Source organism: Arvicanthis niloticus, chromosome 10 (assembly GCF_011762505.2).
Source record: "Arvicanthis niloticus isolate mArvNil1 chromosome 10, mArvNil1.pat.X, whole genome shotgun sequence".
Lineage (NCBI taxonomy): Eukaryota > Metazoa > Chordata > Mammalia > Rodentia > Muridae > Arvicanthis > Arvicanthis niloticus.
Genome location: NC_047667.1, coordinates 56,762,361 through 56,781,224, shown reverse-complemented (window position 1 = coordinate 56,781,224; position 18,864 = coordinate 56,762,361). Strand labels below are relative to the sequence as shown.

Here is an 18,864-nt window from a genome sequence, read left to right as displayed (position 1 = left end):
CTGCTCGCGATTGGCTCCACTTCCGGCCGCTCTAGCCCAGTTATCTCGGTGCTACCGGCGCCTTCCTTGTCTCGCTGGCGGACTCCGTTCCACCTTCCCTTTCCTTCAGCAGGAAGAGTGGCCTGACGGACTCTGAGGTTCCCGGTAAGCTTGTCAGGGAGCGTAGGAGCTTGTGATCTCCCTCCCCTCTGGTCCCTGACTTCGGTGGGCGGGTCATCCCTTTCAGTACCATCACCCTTGGATGGTAATCAGTGGAAGAACCGATGGTATTAGCAGCTAGATCGTCCGACTGCCTCGCCAGGCGTCGGCTTTGACTGCTGTTAGAGGGCTTATTACATGCGGAACAGTGTCTTGGCAATCATCTGCTTGTCCTTCCGAGGTTGACAGGATCGGAGTGCCACCCTAAGGCCTGATCGCGATCCTGGAGGCGGGTCGTGGGGTCGCGGCCGGCCGACTCGGTAGGACACCGGGAGGAAGAGGCCGGGCGGTAAACAGGAAGTGGGTGCGGGCAGTGTCTAGACGACTGGTAGGCTCTTGGGGCACCAGGAAGCTCCCGAGTGTGGAGGGACTGTCAGGCGGCCCGGTGGTCTTGTGGAGATTGGCAGGTGACATTCTTGACTCGGGGTTGTATTTGGGGCTCCGAAGATGGGTGTGTCTGTCGTTCTTCGACCCCTAACCTCAGAGTTCTTGAAACCCGAGGAGTGCCAGGTCATCAGAGCGTTTTGAGGGATGGAGCAGAGTATTGTCATTAAAAGAAACAGTCGCGGAAATTTTATTTTCACAAATTTCTCTAGAGTGTGGTAGGCTCACCCAGTGCCGAATTTGTGTAAGTTTTGAAGGTGGTTTGTATCGATGCTGTTTTGGTGATACATTATGAAAGGGTTTGTTAAATGGTTTGAGTCCTAAGTGAATCTACCCAGGTTATCACAGAGTATACAATGCATTCTCTGTTCATTAAATATTTGATGCTTCCCCAAACCAGTTTTGCCGTGAGTGAGCCTAACCGGAGTGGTGCATAATATAGATATCTGGGAACACTCTACCCATCCACCCCGACACTTTTCCCCCCTAATAAAGGCTGATTGGAAAGCTGTGCGATTCCTTTAAATAACATGTGCCTTATCAGAATTTCTTCTGGAATCTAATCAAGTATGTGAGGCTTTGGCTTGGAGCCTTCCTGTGTACTAAATGCATTACCTACCCAAGAGCTTTCAGGGAAACACACACACCACTTTTTTTTTTTTTTTTTTTTTTTGCTATAACTTTGTAAGTTAACATTTCATTGGGGTTTTTTAAATGTTTTTGCATTCACAATGGAAACTGATCAGTTTATTATAAAAATACTCTTAGCAGTTTTGTACTCAACACATTTATTAAAGAACAGAAGGTTTCCACCAAGGTACTTTGGTGCCAACAATATGTGGAAAATAAAATGAATATAAAAACCTATTTATTTCAAGTAGACTTGGTATTAATGAAGGGATCCACTTGACTCTGTTAAGAGTATAAGACTCATTTGGTCCTGAACCTTCCTGTTTGCAGCCATCCAACCAAAGCCTCAACTTTGCTTCACAGAAGTGTAGTCTGGAAGCCCTGAAGTGTCAGCATCTCGGGCTTTCCCCCAGACTGGTGAGAACACATACAAGACTCATACCTCTAGGTGATTTTTGTTTAATAAGTATTAAAGTTTAAATATCATTGCTTTTCCATATTTTATCCCTGAAGTTATTATGAACAAAATTTTCAGTTTTCTCATACAGGCATAATCTAAGTGTAGACTGTCAAGACAAATGTGTTTGTTGTGTATTATATTTATAGATATATGTTTTATGTATAATGACTTATGCATAAAATGTATGTATATTGTAAAATAGCCAGTTATTATTGGGTTCTTTTCTACTTAATGTTTCTTTGTGTTTTCTGGTTGTAGAGAACATCTTGTGAAAATGACCCATTGGTTTCATAGGAACCCATTAAAAGCTACAGCTCCTGTGTCTTTTAACTACTATGGCATGATCACTGGTCCTCCCGCTTCAAAGATTTGCAAGTAAGTGTTGTTGCAGTTTACAAAGTGTTGGTTAGGTGATGAATCAAGGTACTTTGTAAAGTTCCATGGTCAGTACAGAAATGTGTACTGCACATTCCTAACATTCACTTACAATAATTTTGTATTCTATCATTAACAAATGAAGATCAAATCATGGAATATTTAAGCTTTGGTTGTCATCTAGGCTGCGTGCTTCATTTTAGATCAGTAAATGAACTCCAGAAGGCCTAAAGCAATAATAATCAAAGTCAGACTCTATATTTCAACAGGTCCATAAGACAGAATATGATCCTTTAATGGGCCAGACAGTAATTATTTACGTTCCTAGCAGGGAGAAATTCCTGTGGTTTGAAATAGGCTTCAAAATAGTGATATAGGAGAAAGGACTTGAGCTGAGGGTCACATAAATTATCTAACTTCAATTGGCAAAATATGCTGTGTGTGTGTGTGTGTTTGTGTGTTCCATCACCCACAGCTCAACATGCAGAATGTTAAATTCATCTAAATTAATTTAATTTAATTTGTACCATCTAAATGGTACAAATTAAGAAGAGTATGCCTTTAAAATATGTGATTTAGGCATAGTCATGAGATCTGAGTTTGGATCTCTAACATTCACATTAAAAAAAAAAAAAAAAAAAAAACACTGGACAAGATGTGTAACTCTGAACTGCAGCACTGGGAGATGAGGTGTTTGTGGAGACAGGCAGAGCCAGGAGCTCCCTGGCCAGCAAGTTTAGCCAAACTTCTAGATTCAATGAGAGACCCAGACATCCAACCCTGGCTCCTGAATACTAGCATATGTGCACATGTGCACTAACTTGTATTTAGAATGAGGACATTTAAATTGGTATTCGGCAGCTTACACTTGTTTTAAATGTCTTTACTCAGTGCTATCTAGTGGGATTTCTGGAACTCGCAGCTTCCTGGATTATATGTGGATGTAGATTAGAGATAGTATAGATAGATCTAGGAGAGGAAGTCACTGAAGATGTGAGAGTAGAGATCTCAAAAGTGAAAAGCAGAAGGCCAAAGAGTGGCAATTTGTAGGTGAGAGAAAACTGGGGACATAGAGAAGAAATGTTAACCAGGAGGAACATCTCAAAACTAGAGCGCTCACTGTGACCGTGGCTCACCTTGACCGTAGGGTGAAGGAATTGCTAGAAGAAAAGGTATTTTAAACTAATGGTCATATGTTTTTGCATCTGCTGGAGATTATATGTATATATATATATTGTAAGAATGAATATATATGTTAGATATTTTGTGTGTAGTGCCAAATCTAAAAATTCAGAATAATTATTAATTAAAATTATACATAAGTACATTAAATTTCTGTTTTTTCCAAAACGATTGGCTAAATAATGAAAATGAATATTAAATGCACTTAGTCGTTTTTGTTAATGGAGACAGGTCTTCAGTAGACTGAGTGATTGAAACTTGGCTTGACTCGTAGCTAAGGCTCCTTCTTGCACCTTTTGAGCACTGGAATGACAGGTGGTATGGCCAGGCCTGGTCAGTTTTTCAAACTTGCTGTATATTTTTATTGCACAATTGGGTTTTATTTCACAATTGGCATTGCTCCTTTAATTAGACTGAGTTTATTTTTTCATAACTTCTGAGTCAGTTGTTAATAGAAACTTCATTTATTTTTAACAAGAAGGTAGCAGTGGATCTGTGGGTGTTGTTCTAGTGCTCTTACATTGAAGCCTCTGGGCTGTTTTTACATAGTCTTGGAAACATGACTTACTTACTTTACTGTCTGTTGATGTAAGTGATTTGAGATCTGCCAGGACTCGGCTCCTCGAACTGTTCACTGATTTGAGCTGTAATCCAGAAACGATGAAGAATGCAGCAGACTTGTATTTCTCTCTTTTACAAGGTTAGTCACCACTATAAACTTGAGCATTTTTAAAAACCAACCATGTGGAAGTAGACACTTAACTTTTCAGATTCAGACAGATTAATCTCCCAGGCTATTTTTGGAATGCATGGGTCTCAGAATGTGTAGTGGTCATTCATGGTCTTTCTAATATTTTGAAAATTGGATATGCACACATTTTATATTCCGTTACCAGGAGAATGTGTAAAATGTAAAAGGGAAAATGGTACCAGAAGTGTCATTCAGGCACCTAGAGAAGTAATTGCATGAATACATTTTGGGGGTGGGGGGTTCGATGTTTGAGACAGGATTTCTCTGAGTAGCCTTGGCTGTCCAGAAATTTGCTTTCTGCCCTAACTGGCCTCAAATTCACAGAGATCCCCTGCCTCTGCCTCCCGAGTGCACATGCTAGGAGTAAATAATATTTTAACCAGAACACATAATATTTGTTCCACCCTAAAATATGTTGCATCTTTTTATAGGTTTCATAAATTCAGTGGGTGACTCTACCCAGGAAAGCAAATTACGATACATTCAGAATTTCAAGTGGACTGATACATTACAAGGACATGTTCCAAGGTGAGCAGGGCTGATGAGGCCCTAAGTCCAAGTCTGTTTTTAACTATTTAACTGGTATATTTGAAGAAGAAAAATAGAAGACTGACAAACATTTTCACTTGCTGGGATATTAATCAAAACATTGACTTAAACTAAAGTATGTTCTATTAAATTTAAAACTGTTTCTATCAAACAAACATCTATTTTTGAGATAACATGAATATTAACTTTAAACACCTTTGTTTAATAGCACCCAAATTTTGTAATCCAAAATTGGCTTCATAATTATGGTGGTTTATGCTAATAAACTGAGCACTGGGGAAGCCTGAGGCAGGAGGATTATGATCTTGAAGCCAACCTGGGCAACAGAGCAAATCTTTGTCTCTAAATATATATAAATTAAGTAATATAACCTTAAGTAGTATCCAATACTCAGTACACATGAACTATATACTTGATTGCTTCATACTTAGAAATTATGCTACATATGTATTTGTGTCAAGACAGTCTCACTCTATGTCAGTGCCCTCAATTTGTCATGTAGCTCAGGCTAGCCTGGAACTCATGGCAGTCTTCCAGACTAAGGCTCCAGAGTGCTGGGGTAAGACCACACCCAGCAGAAAAATAACTTTTTATAGTCCATGGTGTCTTAGGGTTTTAGTGCTGTGAAGAGACACCATGACCATGGCAACTCTTGAAGGAAAATGTTTAATTGCGACTGGCTTACAGTGTCAGAGGTTTAGTGTGTTATGGTGGAAAACATGACAGTGTACAGGCATGGTGCTGGAGAAGGAGCTAAGAGTTCTACATCTTGATCCACAGGTAGCAGAAGGGGACTGTCAAACCCCGCCCCATGGTGATAGACTCCCTCCAACAAGGCCATACCTACTCCAACAAGGTCACATCTAATAGTGCCACCTCGATGGCCAAGCATTCAAACACAAGAGTCGGGGGGGGGGGGCATACTACCACAGATAGTCATACTACTGTTTAGATTGTGCTATTGAAATCGAGTGTTCCAAAACAAGGTTGTAGCTTAATAGTAAACATCTAGCATGTGTAATGCCCTAGATTTGAGCCTCAGAAGCACACACTCACGCACAAACAAGAAAAGATAGTTATACACTGTCATATAAATTAGAAAAACCAGGGCCATTGAGGTGGTACATTGAGTAAGAGTGGTTGAGTACAAAGCCTGCTGACCAGAGCTTGCTCCCCAAGAACCACATGATAGGAGAGAAGTTGTCCTCTGTTGTCCTCTGATGTCCACACATGTGTATGCTGTGGGGACACACACACCCACACACACACACACATTTCTAAATTTTCTGACTTTGAGGATGAGTGTCAGAAACACATAGTTCTAATGCTCTTCTGTGTAGCTTTGGGAACTACTTGTCATGATTATTATCGTGAAGTACATAGTTCATACTTGTGCAGATTAATCTTTTGTCAGCTTCATGTAAACTAGGGAACTCAACTGAGAGAATGCCTCCATCAGGTTGGCCTGTGTGGTGAATGATTCATGTGAAGATGTCCAGCCCACTCTGGGTGTTAGCACCCTGGGCAGGTAGTCTTGGGTTGTGTAAAAAAGAAGCCAAGCAAGCCATGGAGAGCAAACCAATAAGCAGTGTTTCACCACGGCCTTTGCTTCAGTTTCTGCCACCAGCCTTCTGCCCTGAGTTTCTGTTCTGACTTCATGTTGTACTTACTCTAAGCTGTAAGATGAAGTAATGCCTTTTCTTCCGTCAAGTTGGTTTTTTTGGTTGGTTGGTTGGTCGTGGTGTGTATGTGTGTGCGTATTTTAGCAAATAGAAAGCAAAAAGACAATGATGGACCACACTGTATTTAGATTGTTAGTTATCTGTATCATGTGTTCCAGTCACATTTTTGTTTGTTTGTTTGTTGTTATTTTGGTTTTTTGTTTTTTAAGACAGGGTCTCACTATGTAGCTAGCTCTAACTGTCCTGGAACTCACTATGCAGACCAGTCTGGCCTCGGACTCACAGTGATTCACCTGCCTCTGCCTCCTGAGGACTAGGACTAAAGGTGTGAAAGACTAACCCCAGCTTCTTAATTTTTAAAATTATCTTGATAATTTTTTTTAAAATTACTGCATTTTATTTATTAGGTATATGTGTGGCCATGTGTCCGTGTGGTCATGTGTCCATGCCTGCATGTCTTAGTGGTATGTGAAATAATAACATGCAGGGTTCCTAGGGGTTGAACTCGGGCCATCAGACTTGGCAGCAAGAGCCTTTACCTGCTACACCAGGAAGCTTTGTATAGCAATGTCATCAGAATTTACCGAACTTAATGATTTCATTTGTAATTCCAGTGCCCAGCAGGATGCTGTTTTTGAACTGATTTCCATGGGATTTAATGTAGCACTGTGGTATACAAAATATGCTTCAAGATTGGCTGGAAAAGAAAAGTAAGTTAGAAAGCAAAGGTCACATGTGTCTTCGTTATTTTTAAATATACCAAATTTAAGTCTAGGCTATCTATTACAAGGTTCCATTTGAAGTTGGTAGTAGAATTATTGTTTCATACTTATGTACTACAGGCATGCAGCTTAGTCTTTGTTTTGTAAATTTTTATTTGTTGTTATTTGGGGAGGAGGGGGCATACATACCTAAGTGCACGTGGAGGTCAGAGGTCAGTTCTGTGGAGTATTTTCTCTCCTCCCACCTTATGTGGGTTTCAGGGATCCATCTCAGGTTGGCAGCTTGTGTAGCGAGCCGTCTCTTCACCTCTGTACTCTGTGACGAAAATGTTCTTAATCTTGTTACATGGTAGACCTAAGTAAGGCCCCAAACCAAGAAGTAATTTTTAAATGTGAATATTCAACTATATTCGATATCTATAAACAAAGCCAGGTATGTTTCCAGATGCCTTTAATCCCAGCCCCCAGGAGGCAGAGGAAGACGAATTTCTGAGTTTGAGGCCAGCCTGGTCTACAGATTAAGTTCCAGGACAGCCAAGGCTACACAGAGAAACCCTGTCTTGAAAAACCAAAAGAAACAAATAAATAAAATATATAAATACTATAAGCAATAAATAAAGATTAAAACAATAACAGAATTAGTTAACAAAATTGCAGTTCATTATAAACTGTCCAGTTTTAAATATGTCCTCTCTAATACCATCAGATCAGCTGAAAGTAAAAGACGGGAAAAGGCAATTCATAAAGGAGAGAGATGGAGGCTTAGATGCATATAAAAAGATGTTCAAAGAACTGAAGAATTGGACACTAGAGTCAGTGAGGTAGCTCTACAGCAAAGGTGCTTGCCACCTGACAGTATAGCCCCAGTGTGCCTCAGACCCCACAAAAAGATGCAAGGGGAGAGCTGAGCCCACAGACTTTCCTGGAAGCTCATGCACACAGGAAATATTAGTGTTTTCTTAAGAATTGTAAAATTAAATGATACAACTGTTGTAATAACTAACATGGATAAGAATTAGGAAACTGGCAAATTAGCTATGATTCATCCATAATAATATGCAGCCATTTAAAAATGAATCATATTTGCTGATATAAAATGATACAAATGACCAGACCAGTGTCTATAACTACCATGTGTGTTAAGTTCATAATAGTTTGTGTTTATGACAGAACAATCTGGAAAGAAAATAAAATCATTTAGCATTTATTTCTAGGCACAGTCTCTATTCATCTGCAGAGTATTGGGATACACTTCACGTGATTTTTTTTTTAATGTCAGATTAGATTTTTTTCTTTTTAAGAAGAAAACTAATAATAAACACAGATAACTAATATGTTTTTCTGATGTGTTTAAATTATGTGTGTGGGTGTGTGCACATCCATGTGGAGACCAAAGACATTAGGTCACTGGAGCTAGAGTCAAAGGCAGTTGTGAGCCACCTGACATGGGTGCTGGGAACTGAACTTGAGTCTCCTGCAAGAGCAGTCAGTGCTCTTAGCCACTGAGCCATCTCTCCAGCCTTGGTGTTCTAATAATGCATTTTAGCTTTTATAATGACAATGATAATTGGCTTTTAGTTCCAGAAATAAGATTCATCTTCTAACTAACTTAACCACTGTCTTAAAGCATAACAGAAGATGAAGCAAAAGAAGTTCACCGAAGCCTAAAAATTGCAGCTGGGATTTTTAAACATTTAAAGGTAAAGTGGGGAAGGGGCGGGGGCCATTAATTCTTAAGCTGTGTGGAGGGATTAGTAACTCCATTGTGTCACAGGAGGTAGTTCAGTCTCTCCAGTGACTGCAGGGAGTTGGTTCAAGAACAGACTGCCCCTTCCACATTTCCATAGTAAAGTCCAGATACACAAGTGTCTTTTCTAAAATGATGGGGTCCCTGCATGTAAGCCATGCACATCCTGTATACTGTAAACCATCTCTGGTCTAGCACAGCGTAGTGCTGTGTGAGTACTTGTTCTTCTGAATTGTCCAGGGAAATGTCTGTACAGACTCAACACGGATACAATCTTAGATGACTGTGCAGATGACGTGGAGTGCTTGTGTCTGAGCTACAGCCAAATGCTGAGTTAGTAGCTCGCTGCTAACTCATAACGAGAAATTTTAAGCTGTAATAGTCTGCTTCCTTTTCTGTCTCTTTACCCTGGGTAAAATCAAAACAGATAAATGAGTGTCTGTGCTGTTGCACATTGCTCTCTACAGTTGCCAGGAGCAGTCACAATTCCACAGAACTAACCCAGGTTGTACTCCAGGCCCCTCCCTGGCCAGCCAGTCATTACATGCTAATTGTGTCAGATAGCTTAGGGATGTTAATGTTAATATACCAATACATTACATTGTATTGGTAAAGAAATCTACCAAGAACCTAAATTTTGTTGTTGGGTTCACTTTGAATACTCATGCCCTCACCTCACCTGTGCCACCTCACGGCTGGCAACTTGATCTGTCCGCTTAGGTTCCCAGTGAGTCTGTAATTTGAATGTTCTAAAAGTTGTATCTTTTTCACCTTGACAACAGTGCTTCTGTACTTTGTTTCTAGGAAAGTCACATACCCAAACTTCTTACACCAGCAGAAAAGGGGCGGGATTTAGAGGCTCGGCTCATCGATGCTTACGTCATCCAGTGCCAGGCCGAGGCTCAAGAAGGTATCCTAAATACTGTAAGGTGTTTTCTGTTTGTTTTAAGAATATTTATATTGATTTTTAATTCTAAGATTTAGCTGTATTAGATTTTAAGTTTTAAAAATTGTGAGGGTTATTATCTTTAACATTTCCTTTGCTGTCCGCAGGAGAGTGCCTTCTTGCTTCTCCTTAAAGGCTTTTGGCTTCATACCTTTTTGATAGCATTAATGTTAATCTTTGGGTTTTCTTTTTTTAAGGTTTATTTTTAGGCATGAGCATGTGCATGTGTAGGGTTATGGTAAGCATCCAGGGGCCTTTGGAGGTCAGAAGAGGACCCCAAATCCAAAATGCATGTTGGAAGCTGAACTTGGTCCCTCTAAAAGAGCAAGATGTGTCAGCCATTGCTCTGGCTCCAAACGCTGATTCTTTAACTCATCTTTCCTCATGTTTTGTGCTTATTGTTTTTCTTCTTCCACTCACTAACTTACATTGAAGTCATCATCTTTTAGTTGCAGAAAACAGGAGAGTAGCCTCCCAAGCTTTTCATCTATATTTCAAAATGAAGTGCTTTGCAAGTGTTTGTCTTTATGTCATGACTAGTTATGTAAAGACACTGAAAATCAGTGCCTTCTTGTTGTGTTTACATTTTCCTATAAATTGTTATACTAAAACTTATTTTTAAAAAATCTATGAAAATTTGAAAACAGACTATCAGATTGTCTTTGCTATTATGACTGAACTTCCCATGGAAGGATGTGGACTCAGAGAATGTAATTAGTGTGTGTTGGTTACAGTAACAATCGCCCGAGCAATTGAACTGAAGCATGCTCCGGGACTGATCGCTGCACTTGCATACGAAACGGCCAGCTTCTACCAGAAAGCAGGTAGGCCTTAGATTTTCACATTTATTTGATTTTTGTTTAAAAAAAAAGGGGGGGGAGGGAGAAAAGATTCTCATATTTTCCATTACAACACTAGAATAAAGTCTTTGGGCTTTTGGCCTTGTTTAAGAGACCAGGCCTGGTGGCACAGCTACTCTGGAGGCTGATGTAGGAGGGTTGTACCAAGGCCTGTCTGAGCTACAGAGTAAGATCAAGGCTAGCCTGGGCAATTCGTCTTGAGAATAGGGACCCAGCTCTGTGGTTAAAGTGTTGTCATAGGAGTATCAGGACCTAAGTTCGATCACTAGGACATAAAAAGCCAAGTGCAGTGGCCTGTGCTCGTGGTCTGAGAGCTGAGGAGAAGGTGTCCGAGGGATCCCTGTGGTTTGCTAACCAGCCAGCCTCAATGTACATTCATGTGTATATGTCTGTAGTTAGTTTTTAAGACTGAGTCTCTCTATGTAGTCCTGGCTGTCCTAGAACTCATTAAGTAGACCAAACTGACCACAAACTCCAGAAATCCACATGCCTTTGCCTTCCAAGTACTAAGACTAAAGGCATGCCCAGATCTTTATAACTGTTTCATAATTCTTAACGTTATTTAGATTAGATACTGACAGTACAGTGTTATTTAACCACTTATAACTTGACTATAGCATGTGAAAGGTGGGAACCAGACTTGGCTCCTGTGATGTGGGAAACATGCTTAGGTTTATGTTTGGAGGCTGGTTACTGTTTTACTTGTTGAGCAATAATAATAAATTTACAGTCTGGGGGAGAAGTCAGGTCATGATGTAAGATATAACATCAGTGGTATAAGGAACTGAACAGTGTGGACATGCTAGTGGAGGTTTTCAAGAGGAAGGTGGCTTTTTAATGTCATTTCAAAGCAAACTGGGTCTGATTTGATTGGATTATAATTCTGAAAAAACAGTTCTCAAGCTCACACATGAGTTTGCCATGTGATAGAAGAGGCTGGCTCAATGTTTAAGAAGAAATGACCACAGGCTTTGGAGGAAATGAAGACAGGTTTGACAGTTATAATAAAGTTGAAGTTAAGGATTATGTGAGCACGTGTGGACACCTGAGTGAGTGACTGTGGAGTTTTCATGCAAGGTTCAGTAATGGTTGAATGGATATAAGTTGTTTCTGGCAGGCAGATAAATGCTATGTGCCTGGCTATCTTACATACAGTTTTTTAAAGTTTTTATATAAATACTTGCTTTGAAATCCTAAGTTTTGTCACATTTTGTCATTAACTTAAAGCTACATTAGCCATCAAATTAGAGAGGTATTTAAGTTGTTCAAATATGTAATTATGGGGAAATAAATCATGTTTAGTATTTAGTGTTGTTTTTTTAATGTATGAAAGCTTGAGTTTAGACTCGACACCAGTCTGCTTTTAGCACAAGAACACAGGAGCTAAGCAATGCTCCAGTGAAACGGGGTGAAATGATACTTTGCTTTTTAAAATGTAACTTTAGATCATACTTTGTCCAGTTTGGAGCCTGCACACTCTGCTAAATGGAGAAAGTACCTTCACTTGAAGATGTGCTTCTACACAGCTTATGTAAGTGCCAGTAACCCTGTAGACAGTGAGCACACTCTCTCTACCAGTAACACTGCAGACAGTGAGCCCCACAGACAGTGAACTCACTCTCTCTAGCCCCTTCTCCCCTCACCACTAATCCTTAGCAACTCACCAGTTGAGTTACTGAGGCAGCCTTCAGTAAATGTTCACTGACAGGAGTGGGTGGAAGGAGTTGTAGACCTGGAATTGCTATATCCAAAACAAAGGCTGGAGACATGAGAATTCTCTCAGTTGTTTCAGTCTGTCTATTTGGAAGGACAACAACAAATTCTCCTCTTAATGGCCTGAAGAAGGCTCAGTAGGTAAAGCACTAACACAGCAAATGTGAAGACCTGAGTTCAGATCCCCAGAAGCCAGGTAAAGCTGGTGTACATCTGTAATCCCAGCAGATCTACAAGGCAGAGAAACCAGCAGCTAGCCTTGCATACCTCACAGCAAACAACAGGACACCCTGCCTCACTCACGCCTCCTCTGCTCACACTGATTTTGTTGTTGGTTTTTTTTATTTTAATCTGAAGGTATACCACACAGTGTATATCTCCTAGGTGAAAACCACCAGTATGTACCTTTTAGAAGTTCCTTACCAGTTAATTAAACCATCAAACTTGTTCTAAGATTGTTAGCATGTGAGATGCAGTTAAAACCTTTTTCAGAGTTAAATGAGTATTTTTATCCCTTACATGTCGTAATGTTTTCTAACTTACTGCTGCCCAACACCATGTGTCTGCATCAACAGGTTTTAAAGAATGCATCACACTGTTGCATTTTCCTTAAAACCTGTGGTCCTTGCTAGGTGTGGTGATATGTACCTGTAACCTTAGCATTTGAAGGTGAGGCTGGAGGGTCCTGAACCCAGTCTAAATTTCAGCAGACTCTGCTGCAAGGGACACACACACAAACACTATGCTCTCCCTTTACATATGCATAACAAATAATTTACTCCTTCATTTACCTCTGTCCTCACTTTTAAAAGAAGTTCAGCCAGCAGGTTTTCTCTGGGAACATGATTAGAAACCTACTCTGCCTCAGGGCTGGACCTAGTTCTACCTTTTGTTTGGACAGAGGTGTGGGTGGGGCTTACCTCAGGGAAATGACATGAAGGATTACATCAATAATCCAAGCAGTGACTGACAGTGCCTAGCTGACATGTGTGAGAACAGAACATATGAAAACATGTTTCTTCTACCAGGCGTATTGCTACCATGGCCAGACTCTGTTGGCGAGTGACAAATGTGGAGAAGCAATCAGATCTCTCCAAGAAGCAGAAAAATGTAAGTTTGGCTTTTAGAATTAGATTGTTAACTCCTTTTTTAAGGAAAAAAAAAATCATTCATTCTAAAGGGAATGAGTAGATTCTGGCTGAATTCCTGAAAGGAAATGGGCAAGATGGAGAAAAACAAATCTTACCTGGAGCCTGGAGAAAAGCTGCCTTCTGACAGTGTTGTCATCTTGTTGCTTTATAGTATTGAAAGCAGCTGGAGTTACGTTGCTGACTTAAAGCTCTTTAGTAGCCACAGGCAGACTGTGTTCTGAGACTGTTGTGCTCTCTGCAGTGTACGCAGAGGCGGAAGCCCTGTGCAAAGAGTACGGGGAAACCAAAGGACCAGGGCCAACGGCCAAGCCATCGGGACACTTGTTCTTTCGGAAGCTAGGAAGCCTTGTGAAGAACACCCTGGACAAGTGTCAGAGAGAAAATGGCTTCATGTGAGTGTTGCTCATTCCTTAACTTTAGTACCACATGGTCATAATTGTTAAAATAGTAACAGCTCAATATGGTTCTTATCTCTAGTCCCAAAAGATTTGTCTTCAATTGCATTTAAATTTAGTATTAATTTTCTTTTTAAGTTGGTGATAAAATTGATTGTAAGGCCTTTTATTCTGTATATGATGATGTCATAAAAATAGGTTTTAAAATGTAAATGTGAATTGTTAAACATAAAATTTATTTCATCAGGACACTCCCATAAAGGCTTCATTTTCTTTTAACTTTGTTTCCATTTTAGTTCTGTGTGCGGGTTGTGTGTGGCCTGTGAGTTTAGTATGTGTTTGTTGGGAGGGTGTCATGATTTCAATATGATTGGCCTAAGGAGTGGCACTATTTGGAGGTGTGGCCTTGTTGGAGTAGGTGTTTCACTGTGGGCGTGATCTTAAGACCCTCATCCTAGCTGCCTGAAGCCAGTCTTCTGCTAGCAGCCTTCAGATGGAGATGTAGAACTCTCAGTCCTTCCTGCACCATGTCTGCCTGGGTGCTACCATGCTCCTGCCTTGATGATAATGGACTGAACCTCTGAACCTGTAAACCAGCCCCAGTTAAATGCTGTCCTTATAAGAGTTGCCTTGGTCATGGTGTCTGTTCACAGCAGTAGAACCCTAATTGAGCCAAGGGGGTTGTGTGTCTGTGTGTCTGTGTATGTTCAACTTCTTTTGCATATTTCTCTCAGTTTGGTTTGAGTTAACTATAAAACAGGAAATTTTAATTTTCTCATAATTCTTCCTGGTCTTTTCAGACAGTAGGACTATGACTGTTAGTAAATCAGTGTGCAAACTGTATTTCGGCGCCTTTCCCTGCTTGTCTCTTTGTATTCTTCCTATGATGCTGCATTTAGGTCACACTGAACTTTTCACTTGTCTGGTTCAGTTTTTAATCACTTCCCTTGAAAACAGACTGAGCCTCCAAGTCCAGGCCCAAGCCCCCTTCCTATCTTGGAAGCTTGTGCTGCATTGTGCTGTGGGTGATAAGGCTTCCTGCTTTTATCAGCTGTCCACATGTGACTGTTTCCCAGGGGAGAGAACTGTCATACTCACTGTAGGCCTTGAACATATTAGGTACTCAGGTAATTGCTGAATAATGAATAAACCACTATTTAAATTGCTTTTTGCAGTTACTTTCAAAAAATTCCAACAGAAGCCCCACAACTGGAACTCAAAGCAAACTATGGGCTGGTAGAGCCTGTGCCTTTTGAATTTCCTCCTATGAGTGCTCACTGGACACCGGAAGCGCTGGCTGCATTTGATCTCACCAAGAGGCCCAAGGATGACAGTGTATGAGAACGGGGTTTTCCTTACAGTCATAGAATATAGAGACAAGGAAGGTAGAGCTAGCATTGTGCTGTCTTTGTCTGCTTGAGCAGGCCTATGTATTTTCTACATTCTCACTAAGCTTATGATGGTGCTTGATCTGCTGTGTGGTAGATGGCTCTCAGATGCCCTGTGCCTTTAGCTTCCTCTGGTTTTCTGTGTAATAGACTCACATTGTTTTCAACAGTATTTGTTTTCACTACTTGTCAGCTCTTCCTAAGAAGGGTGTGGGAAAGGCCCCCGTGCTGATGTAGCTATAGCAATGCTCTTTCTGATGCTGGGCATTTGAAGATTGGGTTTAACTTCAGCTTTAGTCATCCAGGAGTAAAGCAGAATGCTTTTACATTCGCTTAGACCTAAGTACACACGGTGCTCTCAATATGTGGGCGATTACACGGAAAGTGTGATGTTTAGTTACCAAAGGACTAGGGATCTGTGACAGAAAGAGTGGGGATTGGTTTGCAGCCTAGGAATTGTGATTGTATGCAGTTTCCTCCCATACAGCTGCTCCTTAAAACAGCCATCTTTGCTCCCTGTGAGGCCTCTAAAGTAGTACCCTTAAAGACAGCGTGTCAAGTTGTCATACAGTATCTCCACACGCTAGGGTCCCGTTACTGAGTTGTTCTTTCCTGGAAGGGTTGTAGAGCAGGAGTGCCTACTGGACGTGGGCCCCGCAGTCCATGTTCCCGTCCGCTGGGATGTCGCCTATGGGCAGCATTTTAAATGCAGCTCCTGGGATGGATGGCCCCCTCAGCACTGCCCTTAGAGATCGATCTTGAAGGTCTGAAGTGGGGCAGATCTTTGTGGGTTTTCTCTACTTCATCTGCATATTTACCTTGTTTTCTTTCTCTTTAGATCAAACCCAAACCGGAAGAGGAAGTGAAACCTGTAAAAGAACCAGATATCAAACCTCAGAAGGACACTGGGTGCTCTGTCTCATAAGAATGTCACTCACTTAGAAATCTCTGCTGGTCCATAAGAGAAACCGTGGGACCTGAGTTCCCCTCTACTGATTACTCTGAAGCCCATAGGATAATTGTTAGCTTCAGAGCGGCTTGGCCTTTAGTTTATTTATTCTGGATTTTTAACATAGAGGCATTTCATGATTTTGTTTCTGGGCTCTGCTTTTTTAATCAGTACAACATTTGGAAGGGTTGTTTTTTACACCTCTAATGAGTGTATGTGGGGGTGGGGTTGGACCTTTTTTGAACTCTAGATAGTAAGTTTCATGTTCATGTTTTTCTACTTTCACAAAAATGTTTATTCTTCTCATTTGATACCAGAAGAATGTTTTGAAAAGAGATGGGTTCACCTCACATCACCAGCTTGTCGTATCTGAGTCTAGCTTAGTCTTCTGGTGGGGAAACAGAATAGCAGAACCTCAGACCAAATTCTTTCCTTTTTTTTTTTTTTTTTTTTTTTTTTTTTTTTTTGGTTTTTTGAGACAGGGTTTCTCTGTATAGCCTTGGCTGTCCTGGAACTCACTCTGTAGACCAGGCTGGCCTCGAACTCAGAAATCCACCTGCCTCTGCCTCCCGAGTATTGCTGGGATTAAAGGCGAGCGCCATCACCGCCCGACTAAATTCTTTCCTTATACTTAACCAGAGTCTATAATTACTAGAAAATCACTGTCTTCAAGAATGTGTAAGTAACTTGGAATCGGCAGTGTGGGTCTGTGTCCTTCAGCCCCTGGCTCAGCCTCAGCAGTGTGGGGCCACGCTCTCTTCACCCTCTGTACAGACACAGTGGTTGGTTTTTTTTTTTTTTTTTTTTTTTTTTTACAAGTACCTTTTCTAATGAACTTTTTACTTAAGGGGTAAAGCTTTGTACTAGCATTTAGTGCTTCTGTGTAGAGAGAGAAAAAGAATGGAAGTAGGTTTTGAAGAAGTAAAATGTTGCATGTTGTAAAGAAAGCCCTCATAAACTCAACCAAGATAGGTTGTCCTGGATCACACTGGTAAATCCTTTGTTAGAAGTGTTGTAAGAAAATGCCTTTTCTTACCTGATTTTGGTGTACATTGTGTTTTTAACATGGTTTTCTCCAATATGTATCCTATCAGAATTGTTTGGCTTTAGGCCAAAGGCCATAGCAACAGAAAGTTAGGATATAGACAATATAGACATACAAACTATGATCTTTAAAGTAGGTTATATCACTTAAAGGATTTGGTTATACCCAGAGACTGGGATGGTGGCTGTATGATATTTTACCGAGTAATAGATGTGGGTGTATCCTGCTTAGTTACTCTCTTGGGGTAATAACTTCCTTTTCTAGGTGACAGAGTGCTTCATGTAATAGGAATAATAATGTATGTGAGAACTTACTGTGTGCCAGACAGTGTATAGGCACATACACAGACCACTGCATCCCCTTAGGAACCCTGGGAGAAACACATCAATCTGCATAAAGTATTAAAACAGGAATATACATCTCATGATGAAAAATGAGCAGATTATACCTGTCAATCAAGATTGTAGTCAATAAATCATATATCATAGTTTAAACTCCTTTGAAAAGCTACATATAATCACTAAGAGGGTTTTTTTTAAATAATTTAAAATGTTAGTTACAGCTTGCAATATCTAATATTTGAAGCTGCTGCTTTCAGAATACTTGGAGTAACTACTGAATGGGAATTAAATTTTATTTTGCTGCCTATAGAAAAACAATACTTTATTAAGTTTTTACCCTTCCTACAGAGTCACTTGTTAAATGCCAGTTACTAACAAAACTTTAACCAGTTCTTGCTGCTGCCTGTTTACACTCTGCCTGTAGGACTTATTCTGTGTTCTAATACTCATTAACCTAGGTAGTCATGCTGCGGTTTCTGTGGACTAAACTGCTGTTCATAAAATGGAAACACATATTATGTCTGGCGTGTCTGTAAAGGGCAGTAAATGCAGGTGTTTAAATCCATAATTGGCAGTGTTCATATGTTCTCATGAGCAGTCTTCAGTTGACTGCAAAGGTAACACCAGATGCCTAATATATGCCATACCATAATGTTCTGAAGTAGTATTGGGGATCTGGGGAGACATGGAATACAAAGCACTGGCATGCAGGCTGTGGAGAGATGCTACTTCTCTACAGTGTTTATATGATTTATCCTTTTATTTATGAAAATAAAAGCCATTTTACTTACATATTCACTGAATTTGTGTGGAGATATCTATCTGCTAGTAGAAGATTTCGAACAGTAAAAAAATCTTTCTTATAGTTATACTTTAAATGACATTTGTGTCCTTTGCTTCCTGAGTTAATGTTCTTAACATACTTAGTTTATGCTTGTGTTTGTATTGGTACTTAACCACCTCTTAATGTGAGAAGCACAATTGTAATTAGCTCACTTAGCTCACATTACCAGTTCAGTGCAGTATTCTGTGAGTTGTGGCTAGCAGGGCAACACCTAAGGAGCTTCCAGGGCTGATCACCTTCAGGTTTACAAACAATGTAATGCGCTATCTACCATGATGTAAACATTGGGAAATGACCAGAAACGGGCACATAACTACACACAGGCACACAGTTAATACTGAAGATAAAGGTGCGAGATCATCCCAGGCGACCTATAGACCTGAGGAGCAGCAATAGCTGGCTTACACTGGATTTGTCCGTGTTGTACATTCTCACTGACTCTGCTGCTGTGCACACAGCTCTAGTTCCTTCTGTATGGTTGTGCTCAGCACAGGTTAGAACTCTACACAGCATCTTGACTTGGGAACAGTGGAGGCTGGAAGAGGGTTGGTT

The 18,864-nt window shown here is 40.4% G+C and overlaps 1 protein-coding gene across 2 annotated transcripts; it reads left to right on the top strand.

The window, feature by feature from the left end:
* Window position 1: 1 nt before the first annotated feature.
* On the top strand, window positions 2-18,266 carry Brox (BRO1 domain and CAAX motif containing). 2 transcript variants are annotated; one of them, XM_034512828.2, is made up of 13 exons: window positions 2-144; window positions 1,931-2,047; window positions 3,823-3,929; window positions 4,412-4,508; window positions 6,826-6,921; window positions 8,561-8,633; window positions 9,485-9,590; window positions 10,361-10,450; window positions 11,932-12,017; window positions 13,228-13,309; window positions 13,592-13,742; window positions 14,921-15,080; window positions 15,972-18,266. In XM_034512828.2, the coding sequence occupies exons 2-13, from the start codon at window positions 1,947-1,949 to the stop codon at window positions 16,056-16,058; spliced, it is 1,236 nt and encodes a 411-aa protein (XP_034368719.1). In that variant the 5' UTR covers window positions 2-144; window positions 1,931-1,946; the 3' UTR covers window positions 16,059-18,266. The 2 variants fall into 2 exon arrangements, with proteins under 2 accessions (XP_034368719.1, XP_034368720.1); XM_034512829.2 differs by lacking the exon at window positions 2-144 and adding an exon at window positions 503-605.
* Window positions 18,267-18,864: the final 598 nt, after the last annotated feature.

What these genes read in the sequence shown, in the direction of transcription:
- Brox (XM_034512828.2), top strand. Translation starts at nt 1,947, where the DNA reads ATGACCCATTGGTTTCATAGGAACCCATTAAAAGCTACAGCTCCTGTG. An exon ending in AGATTGGCTGGAAAAGAAAA is followed by an intron (nt 6,922 to 8,560) that starts GTAAGTTAGAAA and finishes ACTGTCTTAAAG; the next exon opens with CATAACAGAAGATGAAGCAA. An exon ending in GGATTTTTAAACATTTAAAG is followed by an intron (nt 8,634 to 9,484) that starts GTAAAGTGGGGA and finishes CTTTGTTTCTAG; the next exon opens with GAAAGTCACATACCCAAACT.